The sequence below is a fragment of the Strongylocentrotus purpuratus genome, unplaced genomic scaffold (assembly GCF_000002235.5).
Source record: "Strongylocentrotus purpuratus isolate Spur 01 unplaced genomic scaffold, Spur_5.0 spur5_contig_838, whole genome shotgun sequence".
In the NCBI taxonomy this organism is placed as follows: Eukaryota; Metazoa; Echinodermata; class Echinoidea; order Camarodonta; family Strongylocentrotidae; genus Strongylocentrotus; species Strongylocentrotus purpuratus.
In genome coordinates this window covers 14,978-31,626 of record NW_022145544.1, presented here as the reverse complement: position 1 = coordinate 31,626, position 16,649 = coordinate 14,978, and the positions used below count along the sequence as shown (strand labels likewise).

The window sequence follows — 16,649 nt, the reverse complement described above, 5'->3', positions numbered from 1 at the left end:
TGGTAATCTTCTTGTTTGGGGATTTTACGACCTTCTACCGACTACGAGATATATATATATATATATATAATATGAACTGCTATATGCGACAGATCAAAGAATGCACGTTCACAGGGCGTTCAGTGTGGCGCTCTTCTCACAGCTCTTCGTCAAATTCGCACGCCAGCAAAGTAAACACACCATTCGCCTTTCAGTACATACAGTCATTGTTCGTTTCGTATCCAGATTCAGAACAACAGGTTATGCGGTACACTGCAAGTGGTACCAATATTTTGTCGCCATCTGGTTTTGCATTGCTGTAACAATCTAGGGCACACGACATCTACTCAAGATGGCAAACGAACAAACGAAGGAAGAGACTTATGCTTACTACTACCACACAAATTACATCAGAAATGCCCGCGCCATCGCGATCGCCTGGGCCATTTTTACTCTATGTTTCTTCATCATAGTCCTGGTGGTTTTTGTGCAGCCATACTGGCTCGGTGATGGACCCAATGCCAATGGAATAGGGAACTTTGGACTGTACCGATACTGCACGAGCTACGGTACGACGGGGGCTCAGCCCTCATGCGAAGGAGGGGTGTTTGGCTTCGCCGGTGTAAGAGGGGCCGATGGGGAAGTCGTCCCCGCTATGGTGGCAGCGACTGTCTTCGTGGGAATTGCTGTTATTTTGGTGGCCTTATCCATTGTGTCCATGCTCCTTTTTCTCTGCAAAAGCCCCCTAAAAACGGGAACTGTATTCGCCATTTGCGGAGCTTTCCAGTTACTTTCAGGTATAGTATAGTAACATTATTTTTGCAATAGTCCCCCCAGTTTTTTTGGGGGTACATATTGGCTTTCATTTATATCAAATGATGATGTATAATAGATGTATTATATGAACGATGTATTGGAATTGGCCTATATCATATGCCTACAGTGTAGGCCTACACGGCTACAAGTACTGTACTCATATCATTCGATAATAATGAGAAATATATAAATCTTTTAATATCTGCATCTGCATCTTCTGTGACGTACATGCAATCACCAGCATCTGGGGTCGCGTACGTTGGGTTTGGGTCAAAATGCTAAACGCGCCTAAATATTGAAATGTGCTTCGCGGCTACAAGTCTAGTGAGTCCAATTGAGTTTAAAAGCTTCACATCGGTGAGCTTTTATAAATTCATCAAATATAAGGGCACTTTTCAAATGTAATGTAAAGTCGATCACCATAGTCTCAGGAACTAAATCTGCAGTCTTATTCTAACTATTCAAGATAGAGCAATTTTCAAATGGATGATGCTATTAGAGAAGTGGCCATAAATGTTACTCCATTAATGAAAAGATAAACCTACTTTATGTTGGATGTTGAATTTAGCTGAACATGCATGTGCAGATCAATGTATTTGTTTGTTTTGTGTAGAAGAAACGTTTCATTGTTTGAGAAAGAAGATAAATTAAAATATTTCTCTGACATATAAACATGTACAATGTAATACCTTAAACATAATACAGGTTTGTATATTTATTCTGTGTGGTATAGTAAAAAGTTTTGTAATTTTTTTTAAATGAAAAAAACAACAGTTTGTAAATGCAAAAGAGGCACTACAAATTCAAAGGGAAAAAAAAAATGCTCCTTACTCCCAAATCTCAGCTAGTAAAAGGGTAGTAAAATAAACGAGTAGGGCCATTATACACTTGCAACATTCACCAAAAAATACCAACAAGGAAGTGACCACCAACTTCAAGTATATTTTTTGTTAATATTTAACATTGATCAATGCATGACCCAGGTTTTCAAATGTTTTTATGTCTATGCATGTATCTTCTAAATCACAGGATTACATTCAAGAGTTTAGCATGCATGGTCTACATGTACATGTATATCTCCAAATCCCTAATTAAAGACCTTCAACTGGAAAATTTGTATAGTTTGGTCCTGTTCAGAGTAGTTAATTGGGGACTAATTACCTTTGAGCATTAAACTGATTTTGGGATGTAATGGTTTGACAATTCAAATGATTCTGAATACTCATTCATTGAAAAAGACATCAATCCTAAGTTAAATTTTTCTTTTGAAGTTACATGTACACACAAATATATCCAAGTGATTATGCTTATGTATTGACATAGATTGATGTTTTGATCGTTCTCACTTATTATATTACTTTTAATTTATCTTGGCAATATAAATTATGCTTGTAAATGTATAATATGCTGCTTTGAAAAATAATAGGCATGTTTACAAAGCAGTATAGAAGGTTGATATCTTATAAACATTCTTTTGAATGTCTACCAATTGTTGTCACTGTCCGAATTTGTGTACATTATTATGTAAATGGTGTACTTCATCTGGATCATTTCAGGAATCTCATTAGAATTGACATTTATTGCAAACCTGATAACATCTTATCCTTGTTCAATCATGGCTATGGGAGTTGGTAACCATGGATACGAGATGCAGGGAAAATAATCAGGCCATTGAATTTCATGATGTGGGAGTTTGTATTGTGAAAAGAGCATCATACTAAAGCGAGAGAGAGAGAGAACATTGCCTGCATGCGACCATCTGTCCCTTAATGTTCTCGCAATAATTTTTCAAATTGACGGTACTCTCACTAAACTAATGGGCTTAGTATAATAGCCAGCAATAATCAGTAAATGAATTAGTGAGTGAGGGCGTAATGCGAATACATTAATCATAAATTGTTTGCACCATTTTTTTGTTAAAGTGATCTGATCATCTGAGTGATCATGTATAATTTACATACATGTATGTAGGTTTCATAGAAATAGAGGCAACAATATGGTTAACATGTGTAGGCCTATTTAAGTTGTTTTTCTTCATGTAATGTATGGAAATATATCAGCTTAACTGTACTGATTATGACACTTTATCCTTTATTCCTTTCTGTGTTGAATTGGTAAGGCCTACAGTATCTAACTGTTTCTGTACATTTATGATCTGCCAATCTGAATTAATGTCAGTATTATTTTTATCATTAAGACAAATAATAAAGCGGTACCACCTGTTGTCCATTACAGTAGGAGCTTATCAATGAAATTGTAAGAAAGTAAAGCAAAGAGGAGCTTCAAGAGTATTGGTATTACAATATTATGTCTGAGCTCCAAATCGCTCCGGAAAAATCACACACTTTACAAGAAAATCTGTATATTTCTTGATGGAAAATCTGTAAAGAGCAAAGTCAGGCCTCTTCTGAAGTTAGAACTGCATTTTTAAAGATTTCATTTTGATTGTTGAATGATTTGTTTTTCTTGTCCAATTTCTATCCTATCTTTAAACTTGTTTTTTCTCTTTACGTTTTTTTTGTTAAGCCGAAATTCAGGTTCAAGGTCAGGTTTCTATCGGGCTGGCTGATATACTGTACATGTTTTAAACAGTCCAATAAATTCACGTTGAATTGAAACCAGCTGCTTTATGATCCTAGTTGTTTTAGAGGATAGCATGATAGATTACAATGCTTCACACAAATGGTACTTTACTGAATAAGCAATATTGAATAAGCAATATTGAATATTCACAAGTAAAGATTATTATATTGAATTTTGATTGGGGGGGGGGCAGTTCTTCACTGTAAAATCATGGTAAATACATTTAACTTAGATGTTCACTCTGAATGTGCTGTAAGAGAATGAACAAATTGTGCATCACAACCAAAAGTCTAATACTTGTTTCCATTGCTAGTTTATATTTTTGCTCTTGTTTTGTTTTATCCATTGTAATATTTTACCATTTGTTTCTTGTTCTACATTGTAATTTAACTGTAATGTAATAAGGGCTCTCTAGCTTGCAAAGCGTTTTTTTAAAATCTACTAAAGAGGCTACCCTCCATGAAGAACACATTATTAATTAACAAATCAAAAAAAACATTTGTAGTAAAATGTTTACCTTTTACCGTTTTATCTTTCTAGGTATCTGCCTTTTGCTTGGAATTCTGATATACCCCAGCGGTTGGAGCCAACACTCTGCCTACAAAGCGCTCTGTCAGGACACCATCAGTTACACCGACACCAAAGGCTGTGAGCTGCGATGGGTCTTCTTTCTTGCAATCATCGCTGTCTTTGATGCTTTCATCTTGGCCATTCTCGCCTTCATACTGGCCAGTAAGCAAGGCAAGCTCTACATGGACATGCACTTCTCGGACTACTACAAGAATGGCAAAAGTAAGTTGTCCTGTCTTCTGTTTGAGAGATGTACTTAGTAGGCCTATGTAGAAGACACTTTTGGAACTGATGGTACACTGAAAATTTTGTTGGTGTTATTATGAACCAATGAATTTGTCATTGCTGTACCGATTTGTTGGTTCATAATATCGATGACGAATTGCTCCTGCATATGTAGGCCTTATTTCATAAATACAGTGGAGGTAGATTTATTGGTTTTTAGATTAGGATTAGGGTTAGGGCAAGTGTTTGGTCCATGGTTGAAATAACAAAGAATCTTAGTGCGGGACCTGGACCGCTGAGGACTTGATAGGTCTTGTGAGGTGAAAGAATATGGTTTTACAGACCAGAGAATAGAGTAGAGGAAAAAAGCAGCTCAAGAATACTCAAAAAGAGCTGTGTATAAAAACTGTTACGAGTGCTAAAACAATTTTGCAGTGAACTTTTACACATTTTTGTTTTTGTCTTCAGAAAATCATGTGAAAAAGGTAGGTTTAAACATATCATGTGCTGAAAGACAGAAGGGTGTAACTTGAATCCTTTCTGTATACATCTTTTAGATACCTCTTAGGGCACACATAAATGTAGTTCAATGAGTAATGAGCATTGCATTTTTATATTTCTTTAGCAGGTAATGGAGTTCACCCCAAGCCAAAGAAGCACGGCACAGTCAATTCCACTATCTTCAACACCTACCCTGCCGTCCGAGAGAACAACCGACCCCGCATCAATGGATCCGCAGCCAATGGAACTGCAGGCAGAGGAGACAACACAGATGGCAGCAGCACCATCCCGAGAGTCGAAGATGACGTGTATGCCCAGGTAAGGCCACGATCGGTTCGTGAGGCAGAGAGCCACGGGGCTGCCGATGACGAGTTCTCGAGTACCACCCGCAGCTCCAAGAGCACCGGGAAGTCGACCCGGAAGTCCAACAATCGAGAGCACGATGTCTCGGTCTGAAAGTCGGTATTGATCTTTGGGCTACAAGAGCATGCGGAATGTAGGTTGTAGCAAATCATATGTGCTAGGTGTATATAACACTGGTTTAGTATCTTCCATGGATGTGTGCCTATGATACCAGCGACTATGGTCATCTGAATGGGGTGGTCGGTGTGGCGGGGAAGAGGGTGAAATGTGCTATGTCTAGTGTTCTTCCAAGAATGTGCATCGGATGATCCAGCCAGAACATTACAAAATACGTGAACAAATATTAAAAATATAATGAAGTTCCGCTTTTAAAAATTCCATCTGCCTTTTAAATTTCATATTGGATTCATTTGATACACTTAGATATATCTGTTCCTAAATCACATGACTTTAGGAATCTTTGTCACTATGATGTGGAATATCCATTGTTTCCTGTACACTTAAACAAAAATGTATTCTACAACAAAAATTCAAAGAGTCTTCAACTTCACTGTGTCAGGATTGGTTTTTGTTGAGAAGAGGCAGCTCCAATTCTTAATTTCCTTGTGTAATATACTTAAACATCAACTACTAAAAGTGGAAGAAGAAATGGCTGCAATTGAAATGTGTGATCGATTTTTATATTCAGTTGTTTAGTGCATCAAATGTATGTATATTTATGTTTTTAATTATGTGTCTTATAGCGTTAAAAATGGATTGGACTCCTATGTTGTCTCTGGCAGCCAGCAGGTAACCGTAAAAATAATTTAATCACCCATTTATTATTTTGTAGTTTAGTCAAGCACTGCTTTGTAGTTATAAATTGCAAGTAAGCTCTAGTTACTTTACATATACATAGCCAGAAAACTTTTAAATGAAGAATAAGGGATTATAACAAGGATTATTACTTTAATCAAAATCAAGAAGGAAAATGTGAACAAATGACTACAATCTTTGTAGTTTATGTGCATGATTCCTCATGCTTTACCTTAAGCAACAAACATTTATGTGCCTTTAATGATGAGCTGACTTATTGCAATCAACAGAATTGTAAATTTGATAGGCAGCCTAAAACATTTTTTGCACATACATGTATATAAAGAAGAGTATGGTATATGTAGCCAAAATACAAAGAAATCTCAAAAGACATTCAGTAAGTTTTGTAATGTATCATTGATTCTCAAATTCATGAAAGGACCTTTAATCTTATTTATTTAGAATTTACAATTGTGCAGTGAATCGATGATGCATGATTCTTAAAGGTAGTGGGAAAGGGTATGCAAAGTATGGTCTTTATCAAGTTTATTGCACATGTGGAATTGATCAAGTAGAAAACAAATAGGAAAGAAATTTTCCATTGAGGAATTTCATTCATGTATGCATGAGATATTGTATATCAGCAGAACTTCTGAAATAGATGCATGTGCACTGCAGGGTGTTTCTATGAATATTAGTCCTTAAAAAGCCTGTTATGATAATCAATGTTGCATGCCATACTAGAACCCATTATTTTTTCATGATTATTCATTATCTATATTCATCTGCCCATTACAAGTGACTAAAACTAAGTGTACATGTACAGTAAATGCATTAAAGATATACATGTAATCATTGCTTATAGTGATTAAAACAATAATTGTGTTCAAATGTCAACTAGAGCAAGTGAGCAACTGATTTTTATAACATGTGTAAGCTTTCTTAGAAAGTATGACATTTAGTCAAATTAATGCAAAGTGCAAATTGCTCGCTACTTACACTAGGTAAGTGCTTATATTCATATTCATATTCATATTTATTTCATTTCAACAGAAAGGTAAACAAAGAATTACATTTGATTTCATACATAATTCATTTTTAGCTATACAAATAAACTTGGCACATAATAAAATTATTACAAGTTCTTAATTTCTGAGGAAATGGGATCCACTAAAAGCAGTGCTTGTAGGTTGTGATCCCCAGGTATAAAGGTATCCTGCATTTATTATTTAAATGGAAGTTATTGATATGATATGACCATACTTTGTGCATGGGTTTGCTTTTAAATATTTTAGTAAAAGTTATTGATATGATATATGATCAAACTTTACAATTGTGTTTGCCATTAAAGATAAAGTTGAGCACTGGTTTTGCATTTAACATCGTACAAAAAACTGTATTGAATCAATTGGGTAAAAGTTGATTATGTAGTTAATAATAATAAAGTATACAGGTAGGTTTTTGAATGATCATGATGAAAAGAAATCTACACTGCTCGTTGAAAACCTCTCACATAAATAAACATTCGGGAGTCTACACCCAAATGACTTGGGTCCAAACTCGTCAGCTATTTTTCATCATATTTCTGATAAGAGGGCACTTGCCTACTATGATATTCTTTCTTCCAAACTGACATGTTAAGAAAATAAATATGTTCACAAAAATTTTAGAAATTTTTACCAGGACTCAACTTTGTCTTTAATCTGTGTAAACTAAATTACTGCAACAGGTGGAATTTACAGGTTGATTATGACCTGTCGTAGAATGACGTGGCCGCTTTTACTCAGAATTGTTATTACTCAAACATGGGAAAAGAACATTTGGATTTCTGTTAATCCAGTAGGGCTATATACACATTCATTGAATGGCAATTCAATGTCATTTAATTGTCAATAATCATTCACTATCTTAATGATTAATTAGTATGTGTAATTCATTAAGTCTTTTCATGAAAAAAACGCATGTACATGTATTTCACTGTTCTTATCTTAAAATGACAAATTAATTATAATGTCCATGTGTATGTCGATTTCCAATGATGATTAATTTTACCAGAAGTGCGAAGTGAGAAAAAAAATTGATCTACATCAATCTGAGAAAGTGTTGAGGTCATCCACGGAGCTTCTATTGTAGTACACAATTAATACATTTTTTCTAATAATGATATTACATGTGTAATGTACAATTCTTTCTCCAAGATTACGGCTGACAACCCTTAAACTCATGATTGGTCAACTGATGTCATGTGACTCATGTCAGCAGAACGGATTCCTGATCGTATGTACTGTAGATGTGATTTGGAGAAGAGAAAGAAAATTGAACATTTTTCACAACTTCTCTCTCAGAGGACATGAAAATTACGTGAGATGACGTCGAATATGCAAAGATGATTTAAAAATAACAGTAGAATTTGTGGAGGGTGCAGTTTGCTTCTAGTCTTCAATTTATATGCTTGCCAGGTGTATACACTACACATGTAATAAAATAAGTGTTATATTGTTCAGAGAAAGGCAAGTTCAAAGTATTTGACAATTGGAGTCCCATACGTTACCGAGTTCTGACCATAAATTGACATCAAATTAGTCGTTTCACTTCATATTAAATATTGTTACATGTTAGATATATAAGTAACGTATGGGACAAAATAGCTCAGACTTGTTCTAAGAAAAACAGATCAGTTTTTATCTTATTCCTTCATGATCAAAGTTGTTTTTAAAAAAAGGATGATGAATTATAATATTTTTGGGAATGTTGCTGAAATTGTATAAAGATGATATATCACATACAGTATGCATAGGTAATATAGGACTATGTAGATCTTATGAATCAGATATGGAGTACTTAAGATATGTCTATTTTAGTATTAATCTGTATATACTGAGCACGTTCGTATTATTACTAATCTTTAATTGTTTTCTCATTCTTTGTAGACCTATTCCGACTCTTTTGTACTCTACGACTCTTTTGCAACTCAGATTTTTCCTCTTTTATTATTGAATACTTGTGTATATTGTTGTTTTATTTTGCTTTCCCGAATATACGAAAACTATATATTTTCTTTAATACCCAGACGTTCCTTGCTTTGAATGAAAGAAAACGAACGTGTGTTTTTTTTAATGGCTATTTTTATACAATTATTAAAAAGTGTAGTAAATGGTTAATAAATGTACGTGTATAAGCTAATTTCTTCCCTTTTATGCTGAGAGTTTTCCTCCCCAAATTTGCGGTATAATTTAAACGAGGAACGATTTATGTTCACTTTAAACAACAACTCTCAGGTTTGGACTTTAATTGCCTTATCTGTGATTACATGTATGTTTGAGTATATATTGCACGAAGACCCCGTCAATTCATAATCTCGATGAAATTTAAGAGGGGTTATTAAGAACAAAGGTTGGTTCCAAACAGTGTCCGCCTATTTACAATGATTTAGCAAATGATTACGGAAGTTAAACAATGATGAGAGATATCAAATTGAATGTATATCGTTTGATTTTATCTATTATTTGCTTCGACTGGGGGAAACCCAGCAAGTTGAGAAGAAAGAATAAGGATGTAGTCAAGAATTTCAAGACAATGCATGCATGGGATGACGGTTTTGTTACCCAGATTAAAGTTTGTTTCATTAAATGCAATATAGGCGTATTAGGTTGTGCCGAAATTTGAAAACGCCACAATATTCGGTATTGATAAAAAAAATAAAAAAATACTAGGACGATTTAGCGTGAAAAAAAATGTCTTTGTAGATTTTTTTTTGCAGGGGGAGAGGGGGGGGGGGTGGGGGGGATAACATTCCAGATTTTCTTTCTCCTTCATTCTTTCGTATGTGATAAAGTCTGATAGACCCGTGCCCAAGTTACCCTTTAATATAAAGCTGTATATACTTAATCAAACAAGGCGTACATTCGTACATGCCGTGTTTCAACTGAATGTCTAAAAGCTCACAGTTCAATTATTGTGTAAATAATTCATAAACCTATGTAAAGTTCAGTTATATTCAGTTTTTATTCGTTTTACTGCATTTGGATAATATGAACCCTGTACACCTATACAAACATGTATAACCTCACCCATAATGTACTGGTATGTCGTCTCAGAAAGAAAAAATGGCGACCGGTATTCTAACATGCCATACATTTTTTTAAAGGTTTATATAATTTCAGCACCCCCTTTTAACATCGACACGCTTGTACTTATTTGATACACAATAATGATGTACATGTATAAATATATATTTATCAACTAGATTATTTAGGAATAAAAAAAATACTTGCTTTGTAAAATTTGTCTTTAATGCGTTTTTATGTTATATGTGTAAATATTGACTTTCGAGTGTCTTGATGTGCCAACTGGAACAATGTACTATATATAGATTCTCCAATTCAATCCTCAACAAATCGTGCCACATTTTACTAGTATTTTCTACCAATTATGACGCTCTATAGCATGGACCATGCATTGTGAACAGCTGCAGTATTCTGTCTCTCTCTCTCGAAGTATTCTGCTTTCTATTTTTATTTATTCTGTTTCAAGCTGTATCAGGGACTTTCAGTTCTACCAACTATTGTCGTTAACCGCAATAAGTCAGAAATTGTCAAAGAGCTATTGTTGTTTTGTCAATGTCGAGACTTTTGGACAAAGCGAGCCTTATGGGGCGAATTTTTCATTATTTCGAACGTGGGTTACTGTGCCAGATTTCAATGCCCCTTTTCTTCTGAAATGTGGAATCAGAAAATGACTGTACATACAATATGAAGTTCTTGGAGCAAAACTATGTTATAGATGCTAAATTTCTTTGACTTGCTATCGTTCTGCCCATGCTAAACATAATGCCTACATTATCATACATTACATTTTGTGAACCCTCAAAGAAGACTTTTTGTTCAGGCCTGTTTGAATAAGCAGAGGTTATATCTTTGTGAAGAACTTGGAGTTGTCATTATTATAAAGTAATTTTATCAGTCACAGTTCTTATATTATTTACTCTCTTTATCCGAAAGAGGTCTGCACGTATCAAGATAAGAACCGTCTTGCAAATAATACACTTCTAAACCTTCATGGGACCAAAAAGTGGAACCGATACCACCAATACATGACACGCCTATTTCGCGGCATTACCTCCGCACATCACACGCACACACAACCACGCACTCACATACAATGACATTTCGAATGTTTTGCAAGCTATATACATAAGGTATAAACTTCAAGTTTTATAGGGGTTATAAATTATGGGTGGAGTCCCGATCTATTACTGCCTAGCATATAATGATGCATCAAAATGCGCAGAACATCATAAAGCACCATAGTTTGGCTAACACTGCGCTATAACTTGCAATTAAAAAAAATGTTGAGGCAGTATGCCCTAAGAAATTACATGACATATATTTAAAAGAAATAGGTACCGTCCCTTACGTATTGAGTCTATCCCTCAATATCTCCATTGAGTGAACTCAATGTTGGAGTTAGAGGAATAAAGTATAACAAGTCATTAGTCTTACTATTGCTCATTAAAAGGGGATTATACAAGTTCCTTTTATCTTTTCTCATCCAAATGAATCCGCTTAAAGTCGATGATCAGCTATTTCAGCCCAAACGAAAATACAAAAGATAGATAAGGCTTGATGAGCTCAACTTCAACTGCTCTAGAATACTAACATGCACGACAGTCATCGTGTACGATCGTGAGAAACTTCACACACCCGAACTCGCCCGTCTCATGAAGATAGCACACACCTTGGCAGAATGAGTAAATGACGACCGTTACGCATGCACGACGCACGCGGTACTCATGTTATCCAAGTACAGACCTATAACGTTAGCTTGGTCACACTGTGGTTGTGCATTGGTGCACAGTGATATATTGCAAACAGGCAATTGCACCTGCAACAAAAGATTTCCAAGGATACTTGATTGTATCATAATCGATGGCCTGCACTAGGAACCAAAAAGAGGCAAAAATCACGACTGTTCTCTCTCACTTTCTTTAAACCAACTCTTGTTTGTGTAAATCTGCCTGTATATATTCAAAGTCATGCGGCAGTGCATGGGGTTTTCCAGAGGTTTTAAGGTGTACAGATTGTGAATGCTCTTCGTCATTTTATTAGATTGTACACGTGATAGCTTTTAGCTAAATTTATCATCACGGTTGTACTTCATTAATTTACTCAAACGTCACGACTTGGTACTTTCTAAATGTCACTATTGAGACGCTCCAATCAAATTAATGGTGAAGGATTTTGACAAGTCCGAATTTTTATTTGATTAGAAAGATAAAAATGTAATTGGATTGACTTTCTTGAGAACACACAATATCACACCTCTATCTCCTCCATTTTCGCTGATTTTGAAGAGCACTTTTATCTACAGTTACAACTATACAGCTATATAGGTTCCAAAATCTACGAAACAATCATCACTGCAAATGCTTTCACTCATTACTTATTTTAATGTTTTTTTCCGATGTAAATGTGGCTTGCTGAAAATCACATATTTCCTTAAAATCAGAAAAAATGGATATCTATCCTCATTCGTAAATGAACATATTCTATGGTATAGACTGATAATAATATTACCGGTTCTTTTTTTTTTGCACAAAGACTAGCTTTGTTTGCAATATTAGCGTTCAAATCCTTTGGGCGTTCAATCTCACTTGTGCAAACGCAGAATATTGATTTTCGTCAAGTGGTATGAAAATTCTGTTTTCCTTCTGGGTGTGAAACATAATTCCACGTCAATACGCTTTAGAGACGAACCAATCGATGCGATTATAATACGATTTAGAAACAATGAATTTTTACCGGGCTGGAAGATATTACAATAACATCATAACTGGAGAGTCTGACCAACGCATGCATTTGTGGCTATCTACAGCATCAAATCGAATCGTATTTATTGCAAAAAAGTGCAGTATTGCAACTGTTATTTTTTTGTATGCTACCAATGTACCTCTTTTTTTATTCAGTGCGCTCTTTCACATTGTTCTTATACCTTCTATAGATGCACTAGATATATGGGGCCTTTATTGGCGGATAAGAGAGTGGAGCTAGCCGTATAGGAGAATAATAACCCTCAGTGATAAAATTGAAATTGTACAAGAACTTGATAATAAATTGACTATTTACGACTTTAAATCAGCGATTCCAAAGGCAATCAAGGGTCATAGAACATAGAGCAAAAACGTAAATCAATGGTATACCAATGATATTTTGAAGGATGTAAAAACAAGGTGGAGAGGCGCCAGAAGGAGCTCCTTTCTTCTGTCTTCTTTCTTCTTCTCCTTCGTTCTCCTCCTCTCTTCTCTTCGTCTTCCTAGTCTGATCCTATCCTCCTACTCTTCCTTTCTTTTCTTCTTCTCTTCTTTTCATCCTCCTCATCCTTCTTCTGCTCCTTCCCCCCCCCCCCTCCTCATATTCATATTTCTTCTTCTTCTAATTATTCTTCTGCTCATTCTTCACCTTTTCTTTTTCTCTTCATTTTTTCTGCTTCTGTTTCTTCTTCTTCTTCTCGTTTTCTTCCTCTTCGTCTTATCCTATTTTCCTCCTCCTTCTCCTCTTTCTTCGTTGTTCTTCACATCCTCCTCATCCTCCTCCTTCTCTCCATCTTAATATTTCTTTTTCCTTCTTCTACTTATTCTTCTGCTCAATCATTCTTCTTGTTTAAGATGTATTGTATATCAGTCTTATTGTGTGTGTTATGGCGCTTAGAGACTTCTTCTTCTAATATATCTTTATGTTTATAAGTAATGTTTTTATTATTATTTTTCTATTATCTTCTTCTTCTTCTTTCTTCTCCTTCTTCTTCTTCTTTTTCTTTTCTTTTTCTTCTTTTTCTTCCTTCTTTTTCTTCTTCTTTTCTTTTTCTTTCCTCTTCTTCTTCTTCTTCTTCTTCTTCCTCTCCTCCTCCTCCTCCTCCTCTTCTTCTTCTTCTTCTTCTTCTTCTTCTCCTCCTCCACCTCTTCCTCCTTCTTCTTCTTCTTCTTCTTCTTCTTCTTCTTCTTCTTCTTTTCTATATTCCTTTTGTCTGGTATTGCAAGATATTATACTTCAGATGAAATGACTCCTGGTAAGTTCAAAGCACAGATTATGTCCCTTTAGCTCTCAATAAACAAAAGTATTTTTAAGCATAATCTTCTGATATTTTCGTGATTGACCGAATAAACAAAATTGTTAGGGTAAAATGGTGACGATTTTGTTTTCAAAGAATAGGATGGCAGCATCGAATTTTTTTCTTCAAACTAGTGATATTGCCGTGACAAATTAGGAACAAATTCAAGGAATTTATTACTGATAATTTTAGAGAGTTATAGGCAGAATATTAAATTAAATTAATGAAATTGTTTTTTTCTTTAAAACAGGAACCAAATCATCGTAATCTACCTTAGAGCTTTTTATATGCATTATAGACACACACAAAACAAAAACAAGAAAAATGTATGAACATAAATAAATCATGTTTCTATCTCTCTTTTTTGTTTCTTTGTTTTAATTTATGCTTTTCCCTTCTCTATTCCCTTTTGGGGGGCAAGTTTTGACATTTCTATCTCTTTAATAACGGTTGTCTAACATTAAATCTAATATAAACAGAGAATTTGAGAAAGGGAAATATTGGGTTCCGGAAAGAGAAAGCCAGAGAGAGAGAGGGGAGAGAGAGAGAGAGAGAGGGAGGTGGGAGAAATTGAGGGAGAGAGAGAGAGAGAGTGAGAGATAGAGAGAGAGAGAGAGGTAGAGAGAAACGGTAAAACGGGAGATCATACGAAAATTCAAACAAAATGTCCACGAGACCGATTTCACTCTATTGCGTACAATAATAACAAAAAGAAAAACATTCCATACTCATAAAATCAAGGTAATATCACCTCATGTTCAATGTGCATAAAATATAAGGCTTAATATTCACATCATTAACATTATACCACCATGGGCGGACGGGCAAACATTCCTTAGCAAAGTGTCATGACTTTTTGACTTTCCACCTTCCACCCTCTTAAAAAATATATATGACAAGCAAGCAAAAATGAATTGATACTTTTTTTTATGACACAGCAACTGGCGTTAATAATGAGGCAAATGTACACTATCAAACACATACATATTATTTGTCAGGGTTTATCGGCACTATACACAATATATATATATATATATATAATATATATATATATATATATAATATATATAAAAATTTATACGAAGAGACTTCCTCAATACCCGAATGTTGGATTTTCAAATTGTCAGGGGGCTACAACCTGTTAAGCAACCTTTTGTATATACCTCTAAATACAATAAATTGAAACATTACTTGTTTATGAAAACATATAGAAAGAGAAAAAAAATAGACAATTGTCATGTGATAATGCCCTCAAGTTTCGACGAGTATCTGTTCTAGATTGCGGAACAGTGCACTATCTAGCGCTGTTTTCATACTAAGTGAGAAATGCAGACAATAATTTCATCCATTGGTCGTGATTTTGATAATGAAAAGTGTATTTTTAGTGCTCTAAGGAAACAAAATATTATACAATGCGTCTCCTTGTTTGAATGTGTTGCCCATGGAAACAACACGTGATGAATAAATAATGTGGGCGTTTACAAAAATAAGGCTGACTTCTGAAAGTATTGTCTTCTTCGTTGTGCATGCCCCCTTATCTTTTTTTTTTTAAATTGACTCTCTTCCTCTCTTTTCCTTTCCATATCTCTATCAGTTCTCGCCTTCATGGCGCCGGTAGCCTACATATAAATTTTTCAATAAAACCAACAACGACATATTCTCATTAGATGAAATATAGACACACACACACAAAAGTTATTTAGAAGGAAAAAGAAAAATAATGATGTAATGTTCTACATTTTACAACGCTGATATATTTTTAGCATAGCACATTAAAAGAGGTGTGCTTGACATGAATGTATAGGTCTAATACACTAATCATGAAAGATGTGAAACAAATTTAATGGATGCAAAGTCCGAACGGTTTGACTCACAGAGGGCGCACCACACTGTAACCAAAATAATCGCATAAGTATGGAACATTTTCATACTGTTGTCTGTGTATACAATATAAAAGCAATTATGTGTATAGTGTATTATACTTTGTAAACCTTGTGTGCTCACTTTGTGATATATTATAACATATTCTTTCTACACTACGAATCACAGTGTGGACAAACCACAGTGTGGCCAGAGTAGATTTGGAATATGGCCATATTTGAAGACACCGTGTTCACACTTTTATACTCAGAGTGTGACATTGTATGGAATACTCCTGTCACACAACGAATCACGGTGTGGACGCACCATTTTGTGATTACAGAATATATTTTAAACACGTTCGTGTTGAATAGGTGAAACACTGTGCTAACACATCTTTTCTTATCATTGTTCCACACTATGTCCGCATAGGAAATTACACCGTGATCCAACAGCGTAGTCTTACTGTGTATCCGATATATGATGCTTTCACACTGTTCACATGTTCACATTCACACACACACACACACACACACACACACTTTTTTTTTTTTTTTTAACAATTTTGTTTTATTTCTCCAAATGTGTAATACAAACCATGACATACAATTGAATAAAATAAACGTATTCAATATTGATGCTTTTACATAAACATGCACAAACTTATTTGCAGTATAATATAACTTAGCAACAAAGTAAACGTATAAGTACCTAAACATAATATGTCAATTGTAAATGTTATTCACTTATATATTACAAACACACACGCACGCGCACACGCACACACGCAAACACACACCCTGTGTGATAGCTTGTGACCACACAGAGTTGACTCACCAAAGTATAAAACA

General features: G+C 34.8%; 1 protein-coding gene across 4 annotated transcripts; it reads left to right on the top strand.

The window, feature by feature from the left end:
• The first annotated feature begins 174 nt into the window (after positions 1 to 174).
• LOC115917927 (LHFPL tetraspan subfamily member 3 protein-like) lies at positions 175 to 8,135 on the top strand. Of its 4 annotated transcripts, XM_030986630.1 has the most exons (5): positions 175 to 776; positions 3,919 to 4,170; positions 4,799 to 4,992; positions 5,781 to 5,826; positions 8,031 to 8,135. In XM_030986630.1, exons 1-4 carry the CDS (start codon positions 332 to 334, stop codon positions 5,784 to 5,786), a joined length of 897 nt encoding a protein of 298 aa, XP_030842490.1. In that variant the 5' UTR covers positions 175 to 331; the 3' UTR covers positions 5,787 to 5,826; positions 8,031 to 8,135. The 4 variants fall into 4 exon arrangements, with proteins under 4 accessions (XP_030842490.1, XP_030842483.1, XP_030842475.1 ...); XM_030986623.1 differs by lacking the exon at positions 8,031 to 8,135 and having other exon boundaries at positions 5,781 to 5,930; XM_030986615.1 differs by lacking the exons at positions 5,781 to 5,826; positions 8,031 to 8,135 and having other exon boundaries at positions 4,802 to 5,551.
• Positions 8,136 to 16,649: the final 8,514 nt, after the last annotated feature.